Source organism: Eutrigla gurnardus (assembly GCF_963514095.1).
Source record: "Eutrigla gurnardus genome assembly, chromosome: 5".
In the NCBI taxonomy this organism is placed as follows: domain Eukaryota; kingdom Metazoa; phylum Chordata; class Actinopteri; order Perciformes; family Triglidae; genus Eutrigla; species Eutrigla gurnardus.
The window spans coordinates 24,436,083-24,452,585 of NC_139919.1; the positions used below are offsets into that span (position 1 = coordinate 24,436,083).

The 16,503-nt window shown below is 41.2% G+C and overlaps 2 protein-coding genes across 2 annotated transcripts; one reads left to right on the forward strand and one right to left on the reverse strand.

Annotated features, from left to right (window-relative positions):
* Window positions 1–4,407: 4,407 nt before the first annotated feature.
* On the forward strand, window positions 4,408–11,310 carry zdhhc15b (zDHHC palmitoyltransferase 15b). The gene is made up of 11 exons (XM_084009187.1): window positions 4,408–4,608; window positions 5,012–5,038; window positions 5,153–5,247; window positions 5,362–5,482; window positions 5,801–5,870; window positions 6,152–6,184; window positions 6,263–6,383; window positions 6,585–6,717; window positions 6,840–6,966; window positions 7,226–7,344; window positions 8,904–11,310. The coding sequence occupies exons 1-11, from the start codon at window positions 4,491–4,493 to the stop codon at window positions 8,945–8,947; spliced, it is 1,008 nt and encodes a 335-aa protein (XP_083865313.1). The 5' UTR covers window positions 4,408–4,490; the 3' UTR covers window positions 8,948–11,310.
* On the reverse strand, window positions 11,211–16,425 carry uprt (uracil phosphoribosyltransferase (FUR1) homolog). The gene is made up of 7 exons (XM_084009188.1): window positions 15,912–16,425; window positions 15,257–15,299; window positions 15,104–15,173; window positions 14,889–14,951; window positions 13,711–13,872; window positions 12,615–12,713; window positions 11,211–11,874 (listed from the first exon to the last, which is right to left on the reverse strand). The coding sequence occupies exons 1-7, from the start codon at window positions 16,163–16,165 to the stop codon at window positions 11,768–11,770; spliced, it is 798 nt and encodes a 265-aa protein (XP_083865314.1). The 5' UTR covers window positions 16,166–16,425; the 3' UTR covers window positions 11,211–11,767.
* Between the last annotated feature and the right edge of the window lie 78 nt (window positions 16,426–16,503).

Below are 16,503 nucleotides of genomic sequence, written 5' to 3' on the forward strand. Positions count from 1 at the left end.
CCTTGAAAAAAAAAAAAATATGCAGAAAGTATGCGATATTCTCCTTGATTCCAACATGACTTATTCATACGTGCATAATTCACCAAAACACGTCCCTCCACAGTTCTCAGGGCGATGCACTGGTGTTAATAAGTTAATGGTAGAACGCATCGGGCCTTTTTCTGTGTTGTGTTCGGCTAAATTGCAAATGACGTGTGTGACCATGTTCTGTGAAGTCATAGCTGTGTTTTCTTGTACTGGTCTGTCTCTCTAATTACTCCGGTGCTCGTGTCTGATGTTTTGCACACATACCGTTTGTGTACATGTGCGCAACTCAGAACAGCGACTCTTTGATGACCCTGGATGCACACCAAGGACAATACCTTGAGATGAATGCAGACTTTCCAATATGTGTTCCACGTGGATGCTCTATACGTTGAACTCCCTGTCCAGACACGGAAGCACGCAGGGTAGCAAACTCAACATTGCATCGTCTGGCAAAAAAATAATAATAATGATAAAATCGAGACAAACACACAGTCGGCAAAACAAATAATACCTCCATTTCCCTTCCTCTCACACATACATATGAGCCCTGTGGCTCCCACACACACACCTCTCAAATGAATCACCCTCCCAAGTGCTTAGCATCATCAGCATTCCCTGAACCAGCCGTGACTGCAGAGCACAACTGCATGACATGCGAGTCTCAGGGGTCAAATGAAATGCACACTCTAAGTGCCACTTCATCTTCAAGGCATAACAGGGAGCAGCAGCTCGAGAGCAAAACTCAAATAACACCGGATTGTGTCCGCCATTGTGCTCCTCTCAGCGAGTCGGTTGCGCCTGCATGGTGGCGCACTGTGAACCGGGGTGCCCTCGCACTTTTCTGCAGCCACGCATGACTTCACCCCAAAACGGGGCTCTCCTCCAGCCCCTACCGTCTGTTTACGTAGACTACACCACCGGGGCGGCGTGGAATGCATCTTCACCACCACTGCTCTCTCTCTCTCTCACACACACACACACACCAACACACACACCACGGAGATGAGGAGTCTGCCTCAACCTGCTGATATGAGCTGTTTGTGTTTTACTTGTACACGGGGGTAAATGTTTTAATTAAAAGGCTGTTACTATTTTGCTAGTCACAATGGCTTTGTAGTGGAGGGGTTTTGCTGCCGTGCTGATGGATGGAGGGCCGCTCCCTGCCTCCAGTGAGCGGCTGAATGAGAGAGGAGCTGTCATCGCCCAGCTGCCGACACTGTTGCATGAAGAGCGGGGAAGACGGAGGGGGTTCGGGGGGGGGTTAAAGGGAGCAGGGACTGGATGGAGGGCCAGCGACAGACGATGTGTTGAAGTGGGAGAAGATGTCGTGGAAAAGGAGCGGGCCTCGGGAATGAGAGGAGGGAACATGTGTGATGGAGGAGAGGAGGTCAGCACTGGGTGCAGCTCACCTCACACCCCTATCCCAGAAGGCAGAGAGGGAGTCTGCATTACGTAAAGGGGGAAGAGCAGGTGGTACTGTGATGCACACGAAAGCCTCTCTGCGATGCCTGCGGTCAACAGTCCTGGCGGGCTGTGAGAGTCTACGGTAAAATGCTCCAGTGACTCTAGGGTCCCATGACATGATGAAAAAGTTTCACAACATCCAGTAATGGGGAGACTATTAGAACGGTTGCTACGCATTGCGTTGGACGGCCACGTCGGAGGGTGACGCCATGTCGTAAATCTTCAGAACAAAAGGAAGCAGCATCTCTCTGGAGGGATGGAGGAGGAATTCACGGGGTATATTAAAGATGAGAGATAGTGACATCAGCCGACTTTTACGCATAAGATCAACTGTGAACCATAAAAAAACACACACACACACTCAAGTCTCTGTTTAAACAAGTCTAATTACCGGTCTGTTTGGACACCTCGATGTTCACACAAACTCTCAAGCCTCAACGTGTTTTGATGGAGATTTAAAAAACTCGCATTGGAGGGATAAACGCTGCTAATGAGTTCACGTTAAACTAACATTCGACTGTAACCTTATTTGTGTTCAAATTCCTCTAGAGGGTGATGGTGAAAGGTGTGTTGTTAAGTGTCCATGGCTGCAGGAATGCAAGTTACTGGTCTCACAGTGCCCCCCATTGGTGACTGCTGCAAAGTGCATGTAGTGTTGGTGTTGTTTCACCCCCCCTAAATGTTTTAAAGTTCATTCAAATCGAACACAGACATGAATGAACATGGTGCACTGAGGTGCTTGTTATTTCCTCGTTTAATGAGCAAAAATGTTAACTGATTCTGAGTTTGCGGCTACATGATCTTGTTTGGATTCCTTTAATACGTTATTAGGAGGCTGTAAAAGCGGAGAGGATGCTAACATGAAAGAAACAGAACAGCAGGGGGGGCAACATTTAAAATGTTTTATTCTGCTATCTAAAAGATTTATTTCCATGTCTTTAAAATAGTTGTGGAGTTGGATGAGTAAATTAAGATTGTGAGTTGTGCTATCTATGAAGTTGTGGTCCTCACTCTGAACAGGATGAGGAAGCTGTTTTGTAGATTCCAAATATAGAACAAGAAAACTGATATCTGTCACCATCAAGCACTGAGCTGAAGCATCAAGGGGACAGGAAGCAGCGGTGAAGCTGTCATAGGGTTGAACCTGACACCCTGGAGACTTTAACGCAATCCTTTTTACCTCCTCTGTGAGGAACTAATGCATGAGGCACCTACGGCGTCCACCTCGTACCTCGGAGGTGTGACGACTTCCAGAACTTTCTGACCCAAAGAGGCTCACACTAACGCGAACCAAGGGAAGCAGCGACCTGCAATACACAACTGCCTCTGACTCACACAACACTGCAGTATTATTAATACTGTAATAATGCTCATTTAGATGTTTACACATATTATTTCTCATAAATGGTTAAATCATATTTTTTCATTTAACATATAACTCACTGTGTCGTGTGCATTTTCTGCTATTTGTATTGGTTATATATCTTTACTGGAATCCAATGTAATCCCATAATATAAACAGCATGTTGAATTAATTGGGCTTGTAAGCACTCAGTTCTGCTTTTCTTTCTTCAAATACATTGTTCTTTGATGCATCTTTGTTGTTGTTTTTTGTTTGTGCAATACACAAAATGAATCCCCCCCGGCATTATTAGTTTAATTTGATCCAGACAAATCTAAATGTTGAGCTATTTCAGTATGAAACTTGGGAAGGTAAGAATGAAAATTACTCAATACATAATTATTACCCTAAATCGAACCAAGATGATGTCAGTTTTTATGGAGATGGTGGACATCAGAAGTTACCTTAGAGTAAATTAACTGCAGCAATTTTCATGGCTTATACTCAAAGAATGTTAATCCAATTTTGCTCTTGGGAGGCAAAAGGAAAGGTTATTTCTTGTTTGATTGTTTGTTGTGTGTGTGTGTGTGTGTGTGTGTGTGTGTGTGTGTGTGTGTGTGTGTGTGTGTGTGTGTGTGTGTAGCCTGTAAATAATCCAGCTGATTCTGTAATAAACAAATGAAACCACTAACTAGCCTGTAGCCTATCCTGTCTGTCTGCTTTATACAGCGTTTGACACATCATTCGCGTCTATAAACCTATGTGTGAAGTTTGCTTAAATCTGCCATTAAAATACCACACTCAACTAAACACCTGCACCCAGAATGCACCTGTGAAAACACCTGTAACCAATTAGATCATTACCGTATCTTTCAAACAGGATACAGGTTTGCTCATTGGTGTGCACAACAATTGAGGACACTTTTGGAGAGATGACTTGAGGACGAGGTTATTGCACTAAACTGTATTTTGTTTGAAGTACATCCTAACTATGTTCATGTCATCTTCAGATAAAGTAATAGTGTGTGGTGCATGAGAAAACGATGTGAGAATTTAGAAAAAACACATTTGTTTGTTTCGACATTGCATTTGTGCTCATAGTCTATATTTACAGACTGCTACAAATGTAAATGTTTCATATTTAAAACATTGATGCATCAATATCACGTAGAAAGGGCTATTTATTTGGTTTGTGGTGTTGGCAAAATCACATTTCCTAGGCAATGCACGTTTGGGAAATACTCTTATTGGCATTTATAGAGTTTAACTTCTTTCACTTTTGGTTTTTACTCATTCTTAATGTACCCAAGTGCTTTCCTTTTAGCTGAAACCGAAAATGGGATATTTATGACACGTTATACTTCCTATTTCTGATAGAGTACACTGTGGAAATATCAGGAATCCTATTTTCTGAATTATATTTTTTTAAAAACACAATTTTGCCAATGAACCGAACTGAATTTTGGGAATGAATAGTTATACAATAACACTACAATAAATGATCTGATATCATGTATAAATTGCCATTTTAGACAATAGATTCTGCCAGGAGACTGATCTTGATCCCGGAGTGCAGTGAATCGCTCGCCGATATCACTGATGGATAAATCCCAGGAATGGTAGTCGAGCGCAGATAAGAACAGAGGTTAGGTGGAATATGGCTCTCTCCAGAGGTTTGAGATGCTGTCAAAGGGTTTTTTCCTGGATACCCGTTCTTATAATCACCTCCGTGGTGTTGTGGTCGTACTACGCCTACGTCTTTGAGTTATGTCTTTGTAAGTATGAGAAACGGAGTCCGTTTGTTGTATTTTTTACCGTTTAATTGTAGACAACGCAGATTGCCGCACAGCAGTGTTGACAGAAATAACGTCCAAGACAGGAGCAGGAGCTAGCAAATTAGACGGAAGTGGTTTAGGGTGTGTGCCTTTTTATTTGCTTAACATGACATTCAGCTTAAAAAAAGAGAGACGTCATTTAATTTCTTACTCTAAGTGTTCGTGTTAACTGTTGTTACATAGACTGGCTATTGTGTCTCCTAGCTGTCAATCTGGCTAGTCGTGTTAGCCGGTAAATGTTCCTCTTCTGAATGTAGTGTAACTAGTAACAGTTAGCCATTCTGTTGCTAGTCTGACACCCGGCTTGTGTTTTTATTATGTCGTATTGTTGTTTTTTTTACAGTTACACTCACCAACACGCTAGAAAAAGGTGAGTTTCCCACACATTGTTGTGCTAAAATCAGTGTGCGCTGCTATACCATACATTACGTTCATTATTGGTTGTTTTGTGAATTTATGTGCTTATTTTTTTTTGTGCTTACAGTGGCCTACCTACTGGTATTTCATGTTTGCTTTGTGATGTTCTCCTGGACATACTGGAAGTCCATATTTACCACTCCTGCATCACCATGCAAAAAGGTATCCTGAACTGTGAAGATGGCAGGGAGAACAGCCTGTTGATGTATTTATTTTATACAATATAACAAGTCTGTAGTCTACATTTGGTAATGATGCAACTTTGCATTGCTCTAGTTTCAGCTATCATACTCGGACAAGCAAAGATACGAGATGGAAGAGAGGCCAGATGCTCAGAAACAAATCCTGGTTGAGATTGCAAAGAAATTACCAATCTTTAGTCGAGCTCAATCTGGAGGTAAGTTAAGTAATTTATGTTCTTCCTATGCAAGGATATGCTTTTATGTGGAATTATTCACTTATGTGCCATATCTAAAAAACACAGGATTAACAAGGTAATTAGCCACGGTCCATCATCTCACACATTATCTGCGAGCGTTGAAAAGAAATGGGCTCGGGCAATTAGCTTCGTGTGTGCTCTTGAGCATCCCCATCCAGAGTAATCAGCCAATGCATCTCTTTCATTAGTGCTGATTGCTAAGACTAAGCTCTAGGCTACAGGAAGTAAGCTCAGCTCGAATGTCGTTCATTCAACTGGCCATCCTGTTGTCTCTAGCTATCAGATTCTGCGACCGCTGCCAGGTACTGAAGCCTGACCGCTGTCACCACTGCTCAGTTTGTGAAACGTAAGTCTTTCCTTCTCAATCCATTCCTCTAGAGAGAGATTGCCCTTCGGCAAGGAGATATTTGTTGGACTGGGGCTGGTGTGATAATTAGAATTAGAAGGTGTTGCTTTGTTGGTACACTAGGAGAGAATATCCTATAGATCCATCAGAGCAAAGGTTTACCATGAGAAGAAGTTTGTATTAAAAGTTGGTGTTTTATGATGAGAAGTGGTATTTAAGTATTTACGGCTTCAACATGGCTACGTACTGTCAAAATGATATGGATTGTTTTTCTTTTAAAGATGTGTCTTGAAGATGGACCATCACTGTCCCTGGTAAGTGGTGACTAAGCCTGTGTTTTCCTGTTTGGAGCAAATATTTAGCTCTGACACCAGATTTTCCTTTTCTCACAGGGTCAACAACTGTGTGGGCTTCGCCAACTACAAGTTTTTCCTGCTTTTCCTCTCCTACTCCATGCTGTACTGTGTATTTATTGGCGCAACGGTCTTTCAGTATTTCCTGAAATTCTGGGTGGTGAGTGTCATTAGCCCAAATTACCACTCATGCGCAACGTCATAAAGGAGTCATGTGATGCGGTTTTAATTGCACATAGTCAGCACTGTTGCAGTTCCACAAGTACAGAGAACTAACCTTGTGTCATGAGTAATACCTTTCAAAGCCCACAATTTTCTCAAGTTTCTTAATCTCCTCCCTCCCTCCCTCCCTCCTTCCCAGGGGGACTTGCCAAACGGGCCTGCAAAGTTCCATGTCCTCTTCCTCATGTTTGTGGCGCTCATGTTCTTTGTCAGTCTCATGTTCCTCTTTGGCTACCACTGTTGGTTGGTGGCCAAGAACCGATCTACTTTAGGTGAGGATTTACATATTTATCGGACAAAACCACTCACATTCTGCTCTCTCACTGTGTCTTGGGTGGAGGTTCTTCTGTAAAAGTAGATTGACAACACATTCTGATTGTTTTTCCTTTCCTAGAGGCCTTCTCAGCTCCAGTTTTTGTCAATGGACCAGACAGAAATGGCTTCAATGTCGGCATACGCAGAAACCTGCAGCAGGTGTTTGGAGAGGATCGGAGGCTGTGGTTCATCCCTGTTTTCACAAGGTGAGCTGGTTGACAAGAGAAGTTGAGACGCATATCAAGCTAATTATCTTCCCCCTCGCTCAGTTTTCCGGTGGTGCTCCTCATTTTGCGTTTTGTGTTCTTCAATTTTAGACAATATAAGGTGTGATTTTACATGTAACAGTGTTGGAGCTAATGAACGAAATGTAGAATGAAGGATTGAATTGTTGAAAGAGTTGAGGTAATTGCAATGGTTCCATAACCTAAGCCTCCATTTTCTTTTGTGCCCTGTACATGTCAGCCAAGGGAATGGTCACTACTTCCCCTTGAAGAATCGGAGTTCTGAGTCCCACAACCCGTTATTAGCTAATGAGGACATGTGGGAGGAGTCGGATGAAGGCTCTCAGGAGGGAAGCTTGGGTGAGTCACTTAAATTTTTGCAACTGCATTTCATTATCCTGAAAAATCAGTAACTTTTCTGCATTACACACACACACACACACACACACACACACACACACACACACACACACACACACACACACACACACACACACACACACACACACACATACAGGTTGGTACAAGCAGAAATTAAGTTGAATAATTATTTCTAATGCATTTCTTTTTAAACTATGATGATGTGAAAATGATAACATAATAAGAAAGCTTTCTTAAAAATAATTGAATTTAACAAGTCTCTTAAGCTGCGTAATCTTCCACTATAAGCACCACATTCTTACAGCAAGACACCGCAGGTTGTTTTGTTTTTCATGCACTGATCAATTTTGAGCTATTTTGCTTCCATAACATGTCTTCATTCAGACTCGTGGAGAGAGAACACCCAAAATAAATGTTTTAATAGACTTTATCTATTTGCATCTGTAGATACCTACTGCATTTATCAAAAGTTTAATACAATTTAATTGCATATTTTAACATACAGATGTAGTGTTTTGCAATATGAATGGCATTTCACAATACATATCTTTTTAAAGGCTATTTTCTTAAACCTGAGTCTTTCTTAACCCCCCATCATACTGAGAGTGGAAACTGCCACTCCAGTAGCACTTCAATGCACCTGTCAATATTCTGACGGTTTTTAAAGACCGGTTTGCTTATATATCATTCATAGCCTGATTTATAAAACACTTTATTCCTAAAAAATATGGCAAACAGGTTTTATTTTTTTTATTAAACGGACTTTGACAGACAGTATTTAAGATCTATGGAGTCATAGATAGAGATCCAAAATTCCCTCTAAAAACCTTTTACCTCTAATATGTTAACATTGTAACATTTTTAACCTGGTTTTATCCAATCTTCACATTTCTGTTCTGTAAATGTATGCAAACAGCATCTATTCTTATTAAGATAATGCATGATTTGCATATTTAAACACATTACAGAAAGAATTTGCATTGCAAGAAATAATTGCCGTATTGCAAGTAATCAACTTGGGAACGTTAATGGTAGTCTCCAGGTTTTTACCCCATTCTCCTTTTTTTGAAATAGCAGAACTATGCCTGCTAATGAGGAAGCTGCAGTAAGTAATGCACATAAATCGTGAGAAGCATTATTATTACTCATTTGATTTCTCTAAAATAGAAAATGCATCAACAATTACAGTTGATAGGTATCCATCTTAACACCCTGAATCTAACGTAACAACCATAGTCACAGACGGTACTGGCACACACCGTAAAACAAGAAGTCTCATCTGTAGTAAGTCACCTTCCGGCAACCACCATGAATTTTGATGGAAAAAAGAGACAAACCAAAAATACAAAAGTGTTTGTGTTCAAAATTCCATACACTGGAGGCACTAATCTGCCTCTAACCCTAACGACAACAGTTTGCTGTGTTTGGATTCTAACTATACTATTCTGCTACCACCTGGTGGTCATATGTCACATACTGTTAACTGCTTTACGAGGTGAATCAAGTTTTCAACCTTTTTTTTTTGTCTTTCATTCCAGTTGAGGACCAAGACCCCTCTGTTACCATAGAGATGGAGGAATAGTAATTTAATGTGAGGACAATCTACAGAGGATGTAGATTAATATCGCACTGTGTACCACGAGACAAATGCATTCCAAATCATGTGGACGTTCAGACAATTGAGAAAAGAAAAATGATGGAGGGGGGCCAAAACGTGTGGATGGAAACCTGCATTTGGATCGTCGTCAACGCTTTTTGCTCATGTGTTTTACATAATGATGAATAGAGGAACTCGATGGAGGGACGGTAGCATCACTTCTCCTCTCATGGACAACAGTATCAGTGCGTTTACCTTGCATACAAAAAGACGACTGCTCTTTACCTTGGGTCAAATATATCCGTCTGGTTCATCTCAAAGCACTGGGCTCTGTGGGATTGTACATTACTGTTAATTGGAAAGCTTCCGTCTGACACTGTAATACTTTATATGCCTCTGTTTTTATTGTCGGGCCGTTTACGGTGTTGCATCTTCAACCCTCGATCTGTGAAGGATGGTTTCGAAATTACACCCATAATCCTCCAGGGGTCTCTCGTAATAATTCAGTTGTCTGGCCTCTTCCAGTTTGGGTTTTTGCAGTATATTAAAATAAGCTTTTACTTACATTTTTCCAATGAACACAAGCATATTGTAATACCTGACGTAACCTCCGCCTTATTAATATATATTTATTCTTGTACTTTAGGAGCCCATGTCTCCTAAGAATGTATCCAGAACCCTGCTTGTGACTAGACTGTGCCAACATTTTGGGCACTTATATTTACAAAATGACCACTCATATTATGCTTTTATTGCAGTACTTGGGCATTAATATTGAGTGAAAATGTCATTACCAATGTTTGATCAGAATGTTGACGGTCATAAAAATGGGTATATTTGAAGCTTATGCTCACAGCTAAAGCTCATTATGTTTGAAAATGAATCCTGAAATCTCATCTAAGAGTATTATGGCAAACCTAAAGGTATACTGTGCAGGAATTTCCTACAAAAACAAAAAAGTAATCCCTGTCATTTTCCACTTTGACTGTATTTACTCTTTCCTTATTTTTCTGTGTTGGGGGCGTTTGTGGGCGTCAGCTGTTGGGTAGTGGGTGCATAGCCCCAACCAATAACGGTCTGCAGGTGAGGTCGGGGACTTTTATCAAAAGGTAGTGGACGGTTTACATCACTATCTCTCTCTCTGCTCTGCGTGGAGGTCTAAAGAGCTGCAGGTCTGTGTGTGTCACAAAGAGAGAGGCTATGCGGGGGCAGGATGGAAGTGTGCGTTTTAGGCTTCATTCACAAAATGCGTTACTTTCCAGCAGTGTTGTGCGGCGGTGGAAGTTTAATACATTAATGCTGTGAAACGATCAGAAAATAACCTTTAATTTCTCTGATTCACTGCTTTGTTGTCGGTAACGCCGCGCCCACTCCTCATTCACTCTTACTCGACTACCGCTGCCCTCGCTCGCTCACTGAGCCAGGGAGGAGGGGCCAACTCTGAATGTTGTTTGCAAACAGTAAACAAGAATTGCTGCATAGTATACCTTTTTTTTTAAAAATATATATATGTTTATCATTTTTCAGTGGAGTCATATCCTGAGTATACTGTATATCTTGACATCATTAAATTATGTTGCGTTCTTGCTTATTTAAAAAAAAAAAACAGTTTGATTTGAAGGTCTCATACGAGATATACTGTGATAGACATTTAAAAATATTATCTTTGACCATATCAGCCGTCCCCAGCACGGTGTGTGGATGCAAAGTGAAATTAGCTTTTGTCGTAGGCACAAAATAATTCATAGGAGAAGACATAGGATCTTCAACCGTGTGTCTGTTTTCACTTTTGATCCTTTTTAAACATAACTGTACATGTATATATACAAAATGACTGCTCCTCATCCACTGGTTGGTAGAGGTCAGCAATCTCCTGCAATATGTTTGAATTTGTTTTCTTCTCTGTGTTAATGTATTTTGAAATTTTTAATATCAACGAGACGGATTCTCCTCATCGAGCCTGTTTGATTTATGGACTTGTGTACTTCTGTAAGTAAGGCCTCTATCAAACCTTGATGCTGTTTTGATGACGACACCTTGCCTCATCAGATCTTTTTTCTACTCTGTTGGGAAGCCAAATGCTGCTCATGTCTGAGAAAGGAAAAGTCACTTCTTGATTCAACTCGTTTTTATCCGAGGTATGATTGAGTGTTTGAAAGCAAGTTTAAAAACATCAGGAAAGATGTGGATGTTGAATGTTTCATGTAGTCTTGCATCTATTTATTGTTCTAATCATCAGCTTTCCCTCCCCCTGTGTATTGAGTTTACTGATTCATATCTGCTGCAGGCAGTGTCTGTATATTTTGTTGCATCAAGTGAAACTTAAAATAAACTATTGAAGCAATGTGCTTTTATCAAATAGGTTATTTATAACATGAGAAGATGAGAAATTATACCCAGTTTGCAGACAGGCGTTCTGTATTGCTAGGCTATTTTCTTTGGAGTATGTGATTGTGGCACTTCCCTTTTTTCAACTGAACCAAAAGTACGGATACTGTTTCACCTGCCGTTCTGTCTTTTAACAAATATAAACTCTTTATTTTCATCAGTTGTTGTAACATGCAAAATAAAATGAACCAAGTGGAACTCTTCATGTGGGTCAGTATCATCTTCTTGCTTTTAGAATGAGTAAACACGGCAAAAACAACATAATAAATACAGTCAGATTAATCATTTTGTATCAAGTTTAGGAGCTTTGGAGTAGCAGTATTTGGCACAACATGGAGAACATGATACATTTAAATAAACAAGACAAAATATACCCAAAAACAATTAGCAGGTCATGTTCCTCCGGTTGTCCTCCGTTCAGTCGGTGCCAAAGTACCTCTGTCCAAAATGTGTCGGAGCCACCGGATGAACCTCCGTGGTCAAGATGGTGATATCGGGGAACTCCTGGATTATAGATTTGGCTCCTAGAAGAAATATAATAATACGAATCACACCTTGGATGAAGTGTTAACATATCAAGCTACTTTTAGGAATGTAGACGTGTGTGCAAACTGCTAAACCAGAAAACCAGTTGATCCTGAACCACAGCTGACAGTACATTACACAAACATGCAGATAATTAGCATCTCTCCAAGATCTTAATGAGATACATGTGATACAAAAGTTGCCTATTTTAAGCCTTTCAGCAGATGCACAAGTACATTCAGCAAAGACAAATATGCAGTAAGTGTGTAAACATCATGGCTTAACATGAATTCACATTTGGTGTGATAATTCATTAGCCATGCTACATTATCCTCTCAACCACAGTAGAGTGGTGGAAATGTAATGTTATTTACTGTCTTAAAGTAGAAGTTTTGGCACTAGAACAAAGGACCAAGGGGTTAAAAAAGAAATCTTGTCCCCATTTAATGTCATGACAATCTGGCTCGAGAGGAAACTTCTCCAGGACGATGCTATTTCTGGTCCAATTTAAAAAGAATTGGCTGCTTTGTTCGCTCTCATCACTGGTTGGACTGCTGAGCAGGATCAGCAGTGCCACTGAACGACATTGTGGTTAGCAGCAGTACACTGTACGGAGACAATCGAACACCAGCAACAGGAGTGGTGAGCAGGTTGGAGACTAAGTGTGTGTTCTGGTGGGTAAACAAAAGTAAATTGGTGATGAGCTGCAGGTGCAGTGGAACTGGCTGTGGCTGTGTACCGTGAGGCGTGGAGAACAGGCTGAGGAGGATAATATGTCTGGGCTGGACTCCGTGCTCTATCAGGACTCTCACCGCCTCGATCACAGTGTTCCCGGTACCTGCAGACACCAAGGAAAGTAAGGTTTTCATTTGTTGCTCTCATTCAAATGTTTACAATGTCACGTTATTTACAGTGTTGATTTAAAACATGCTCACTCACTTTTTTATTTTTTTTATTTTTTACAAAATAGGTCAATATTGCAACAGGATTTTCTTTCTCAATTAAAACAGGTTGACTGCACATAACTGACACATTATGTTAGCATCTGAAAAAGGTACTGAGCTGTGTGATCTATGAGTCGGAGCCCTTGGCATGCTATCATTTCTGACCGTGTGGAGGCATTTTCTGTAAAAAAAGGGGGGCACACAACAAACCCCATAACATGTGAAATGCTGGGAGCACTGAGTCTCCCCTTTCCCCGCTTTTTAATACCTTTTATGCGGATGCTTCAAAGCCATAGATCTTACACGGTCTGCAGATTGTCTGACACTTATAGACTTACAGGGAACATCTCTCAAGTTTCCCAAGAAGGCAACACAGACACCGACGTAGTCCTAATTGATGTTGATGAACACATGTCAAGACCTATGGAATGGGCTAAATGTATGCATTTCCCATCACGACACAGTAAGCATGCATCACTGTAACCATACGTTCTGTCATTCTGACATGATAAAACATACCTTCACCCTGGCTTTGTGCCCATCATATTTTTCATGCAGGAAAATGCTGCCTTTGTGACGCTGGGAAACCAGAGCTATTAAGATACTATTTTTGTTGGCTCTCATTATGCTATTCAGCAGCTTGGTGGCGATCTCCCAGGCAGTGTATAATTTCCCCCATGAGTGCTATAATTATCAGAACAGTGTGAATGGGCCGGTATGATGTGAAAATGCAGAGTTGGCGGTGAAGGTCAATTCAAGGGATTTTTTTTTTCTTCCAAAAATGAAAAATGCATGAAACAGTTTTTACATTTGCACAGGAATGGCCATGTCTTGACATTTATAACTGGAGTCATCGGTGAGATAAACCGCGCTCAGCCCTGTATTACTTACTAAGGATGGGGTACATGAGCAGCACTTTTCTTCTGTAAACATCTGGTGGGAACTTGGCATAGTAGACTTTGGCTTTCTGTGTCTCCTCGTCACTCTGGATGAGGATCTTGCCAATGCGGATGGAGCGGCAGCAGTCCCGGAGCCCCTGCTCCATGGCCTCACCTGTGAAGGGACACGCAGACCACAACTGGGATTGAAATGTTTTCTATTTAAGCATGCAGGCATTACTTGTGTTCACCAGTGCTTATTCACAATAGCCTTGCAGCAACACGTAATGCGTGTATGACTATGATCCATGAAGATGACGGCACACAAAAGCTCATGTCCAACAAAAAAAAAATATATTTTTACATATAATGAATATAATCACCTATTGGTTTGTGACATATATTTTGAAAAAAAATTATACTCAGATGTCAGATACTGCACTTTTAGTTTTTAATCATGTTTCCCTCCACGTTTAACACATTATGTAGTGCTCTCCCACACACTTAAATGCAACAAGCAGCGGCCACATTCTGCTTCATTCAGCATCCATAGAAAACACCGGACACCATGCAGAGACAAGTATTAGAGGCACAGCAGCCTGGGTGTGTGGATGTGAAGAGCAATTGCTTTTCTGGGATGCTGTTGTGTCACTGAAAAATAAGACGGGATTGTACATGGACACATTGATAGAAAAAACAATAGGGGTAGTTGATTTGAATTACCACATATGCTGCCGATGTGTGTTGCCTTTTTAAGATGCAGCGTCTGAACTACACAGTGACCGGCGCGCCGGTATTTTACATTTTTCTACCCTGGCATTACTGTCACTGCTGTCATACAGAGGATAATATAGGGTTTTGCAATAACTGCGGTAGGTTTAGCATTTGACAGCGATAAGAGTCTCATTAAATCTGATGAGGGAAAAAGCGGGTTGCTCACTGTGATGCCTTCGGAGAACATGCTCTGCAATGTACAGAGTTGCCCCGTTATTAAGTATTAAAATGATCAATAAATGTCAATGAAAGAAAAGAACTGAGTGCTGATGTCCAGAGCACACAATAGCCTGACCTGAAGAATATATTCAGAAAAGAATGTACAACGTGCACGGTCGCCACATATCACATATGCATGGAAGACATGATACATGCCCTTACAAAGGGGACTCTAATTCGGTAGGTGTGCAAACTCACCACTCCTCATTATGCTGACTCCACAGTTGCCTCTTTCAAACTTGACACCTTCATACTTGTACCCTGAGGGGGGAAATTAAGTACCAAACTCAGAAATGTAAGCCGCTCACTGTCATAGAAACTGGAGGTAAAGCATTTATCTGCGGATTTTTTCGTTATTATAATCCGTATTCAACCTGTAAGTCGACTTGGTTATTAGAGGACGAAACCCTCACCTGTTGGCGTGGTCACAGTGCACTCGGAGTAGGGGAGCTGATTCAAACCCTCTTCAACTACTAGTCTGATCTGTGGCCGTAGAAAGAAAACAGCTTACAGTATGTAGCTCATAAACACACATGCGTATGTGTGGTATTAAGTCACAATCTCACCAGTCGATCGGCACAAAACACAAAGTCTCCTCTGCTGGTTGACCTGGAAATAGGAATGCAAACATTTGGTAAGATAGTCCAGCATTTCCTCACTTTATATCTCCTGTTATGATATACATCCATTTAAGGTAATAGTACTGGGTACTGACCCTATACCACTTTGAATGTATCTTTACCTCGCAGTGTGGAACTGATTCCTCTTTGTGTAAAATGACGTCAAATTATGCTTAAACTACACAAAACATGCAGTAGCTTGTACACTAATATTCCTTGGATGCTCGTGCAAAGTTTAAATTATATTTTTATTAATTATGTAGTTAAAAATACTATATTTTACCAAAGCAACTCAATATCAGTATTACATCTCCTAACATCCATTTTCCTGTAATTTTGCTTTAAGTGGGTTTCAATTTGCAATGTCATTTTATACTTTTTTAGAATAAATTTTAAATTAGGGGCCAGAAGACATGGAGAACCCATGAGACTAGACCGTATATGATTCTAGTTATGATACAGGTTGAGTGTATTTTCCTATAATTAAAGGCATTTTGAAGGTCTTTGAAGATGTTGTTTTGAAAATGAAACATTACAATACTTTAATCTGTACCACAGCCCCCAGATGTGTGTGTGTGAAGACAGGAGAGTTGGGCCTCACTTGTCTCTGATTATGGTCTGCAATTCACGGATCTGGTCGTTCAGAGGGAGCAGTTTAAGCTGAGGTCCCAGGTTCTCCTGGCTGTCGGTGTCTACGGTGGCGTCGGTTGGTTCGGAGTTGGACAGCACTGCGGACACACTACTGCTGCTGCTGCTACTGCTGCTGTTGTTGTTGTTGTTTGCGAACCGTACCTGCTTCATCGGATGCTCCTGGCCACTGTTGACATTGTTCAGCTGCTGGTTGTGGCATGGCATCCTGAGTGCTCGGTGAAGCCGTTTCTCTCGGTACCGTTGCTGCTGGACCCAGTTTAACCGCTGTGTGACAAAGAAGACACAACGTGTTCTCGCTTTAGCTTCGGCTGATGTTTTGTAGCGAGCTTCTCCGGAGTCACGCAGCCGCCGCAGAGACAACGCCAAGTTGGTACCACACTCACAAACCTTCCGGTACTCAAATCACGTCGCGTCGGAGTCAAACCGGCGGCCGATAGGTCCTCATCTCACTTATAAAAACGCGGTGTAAAAGCTGCTCCTGTGCTAGCTTCTTTGACACTGACAGCGTTGGCGTGTGCGGGGGGCCGGATGTGACGTAACCG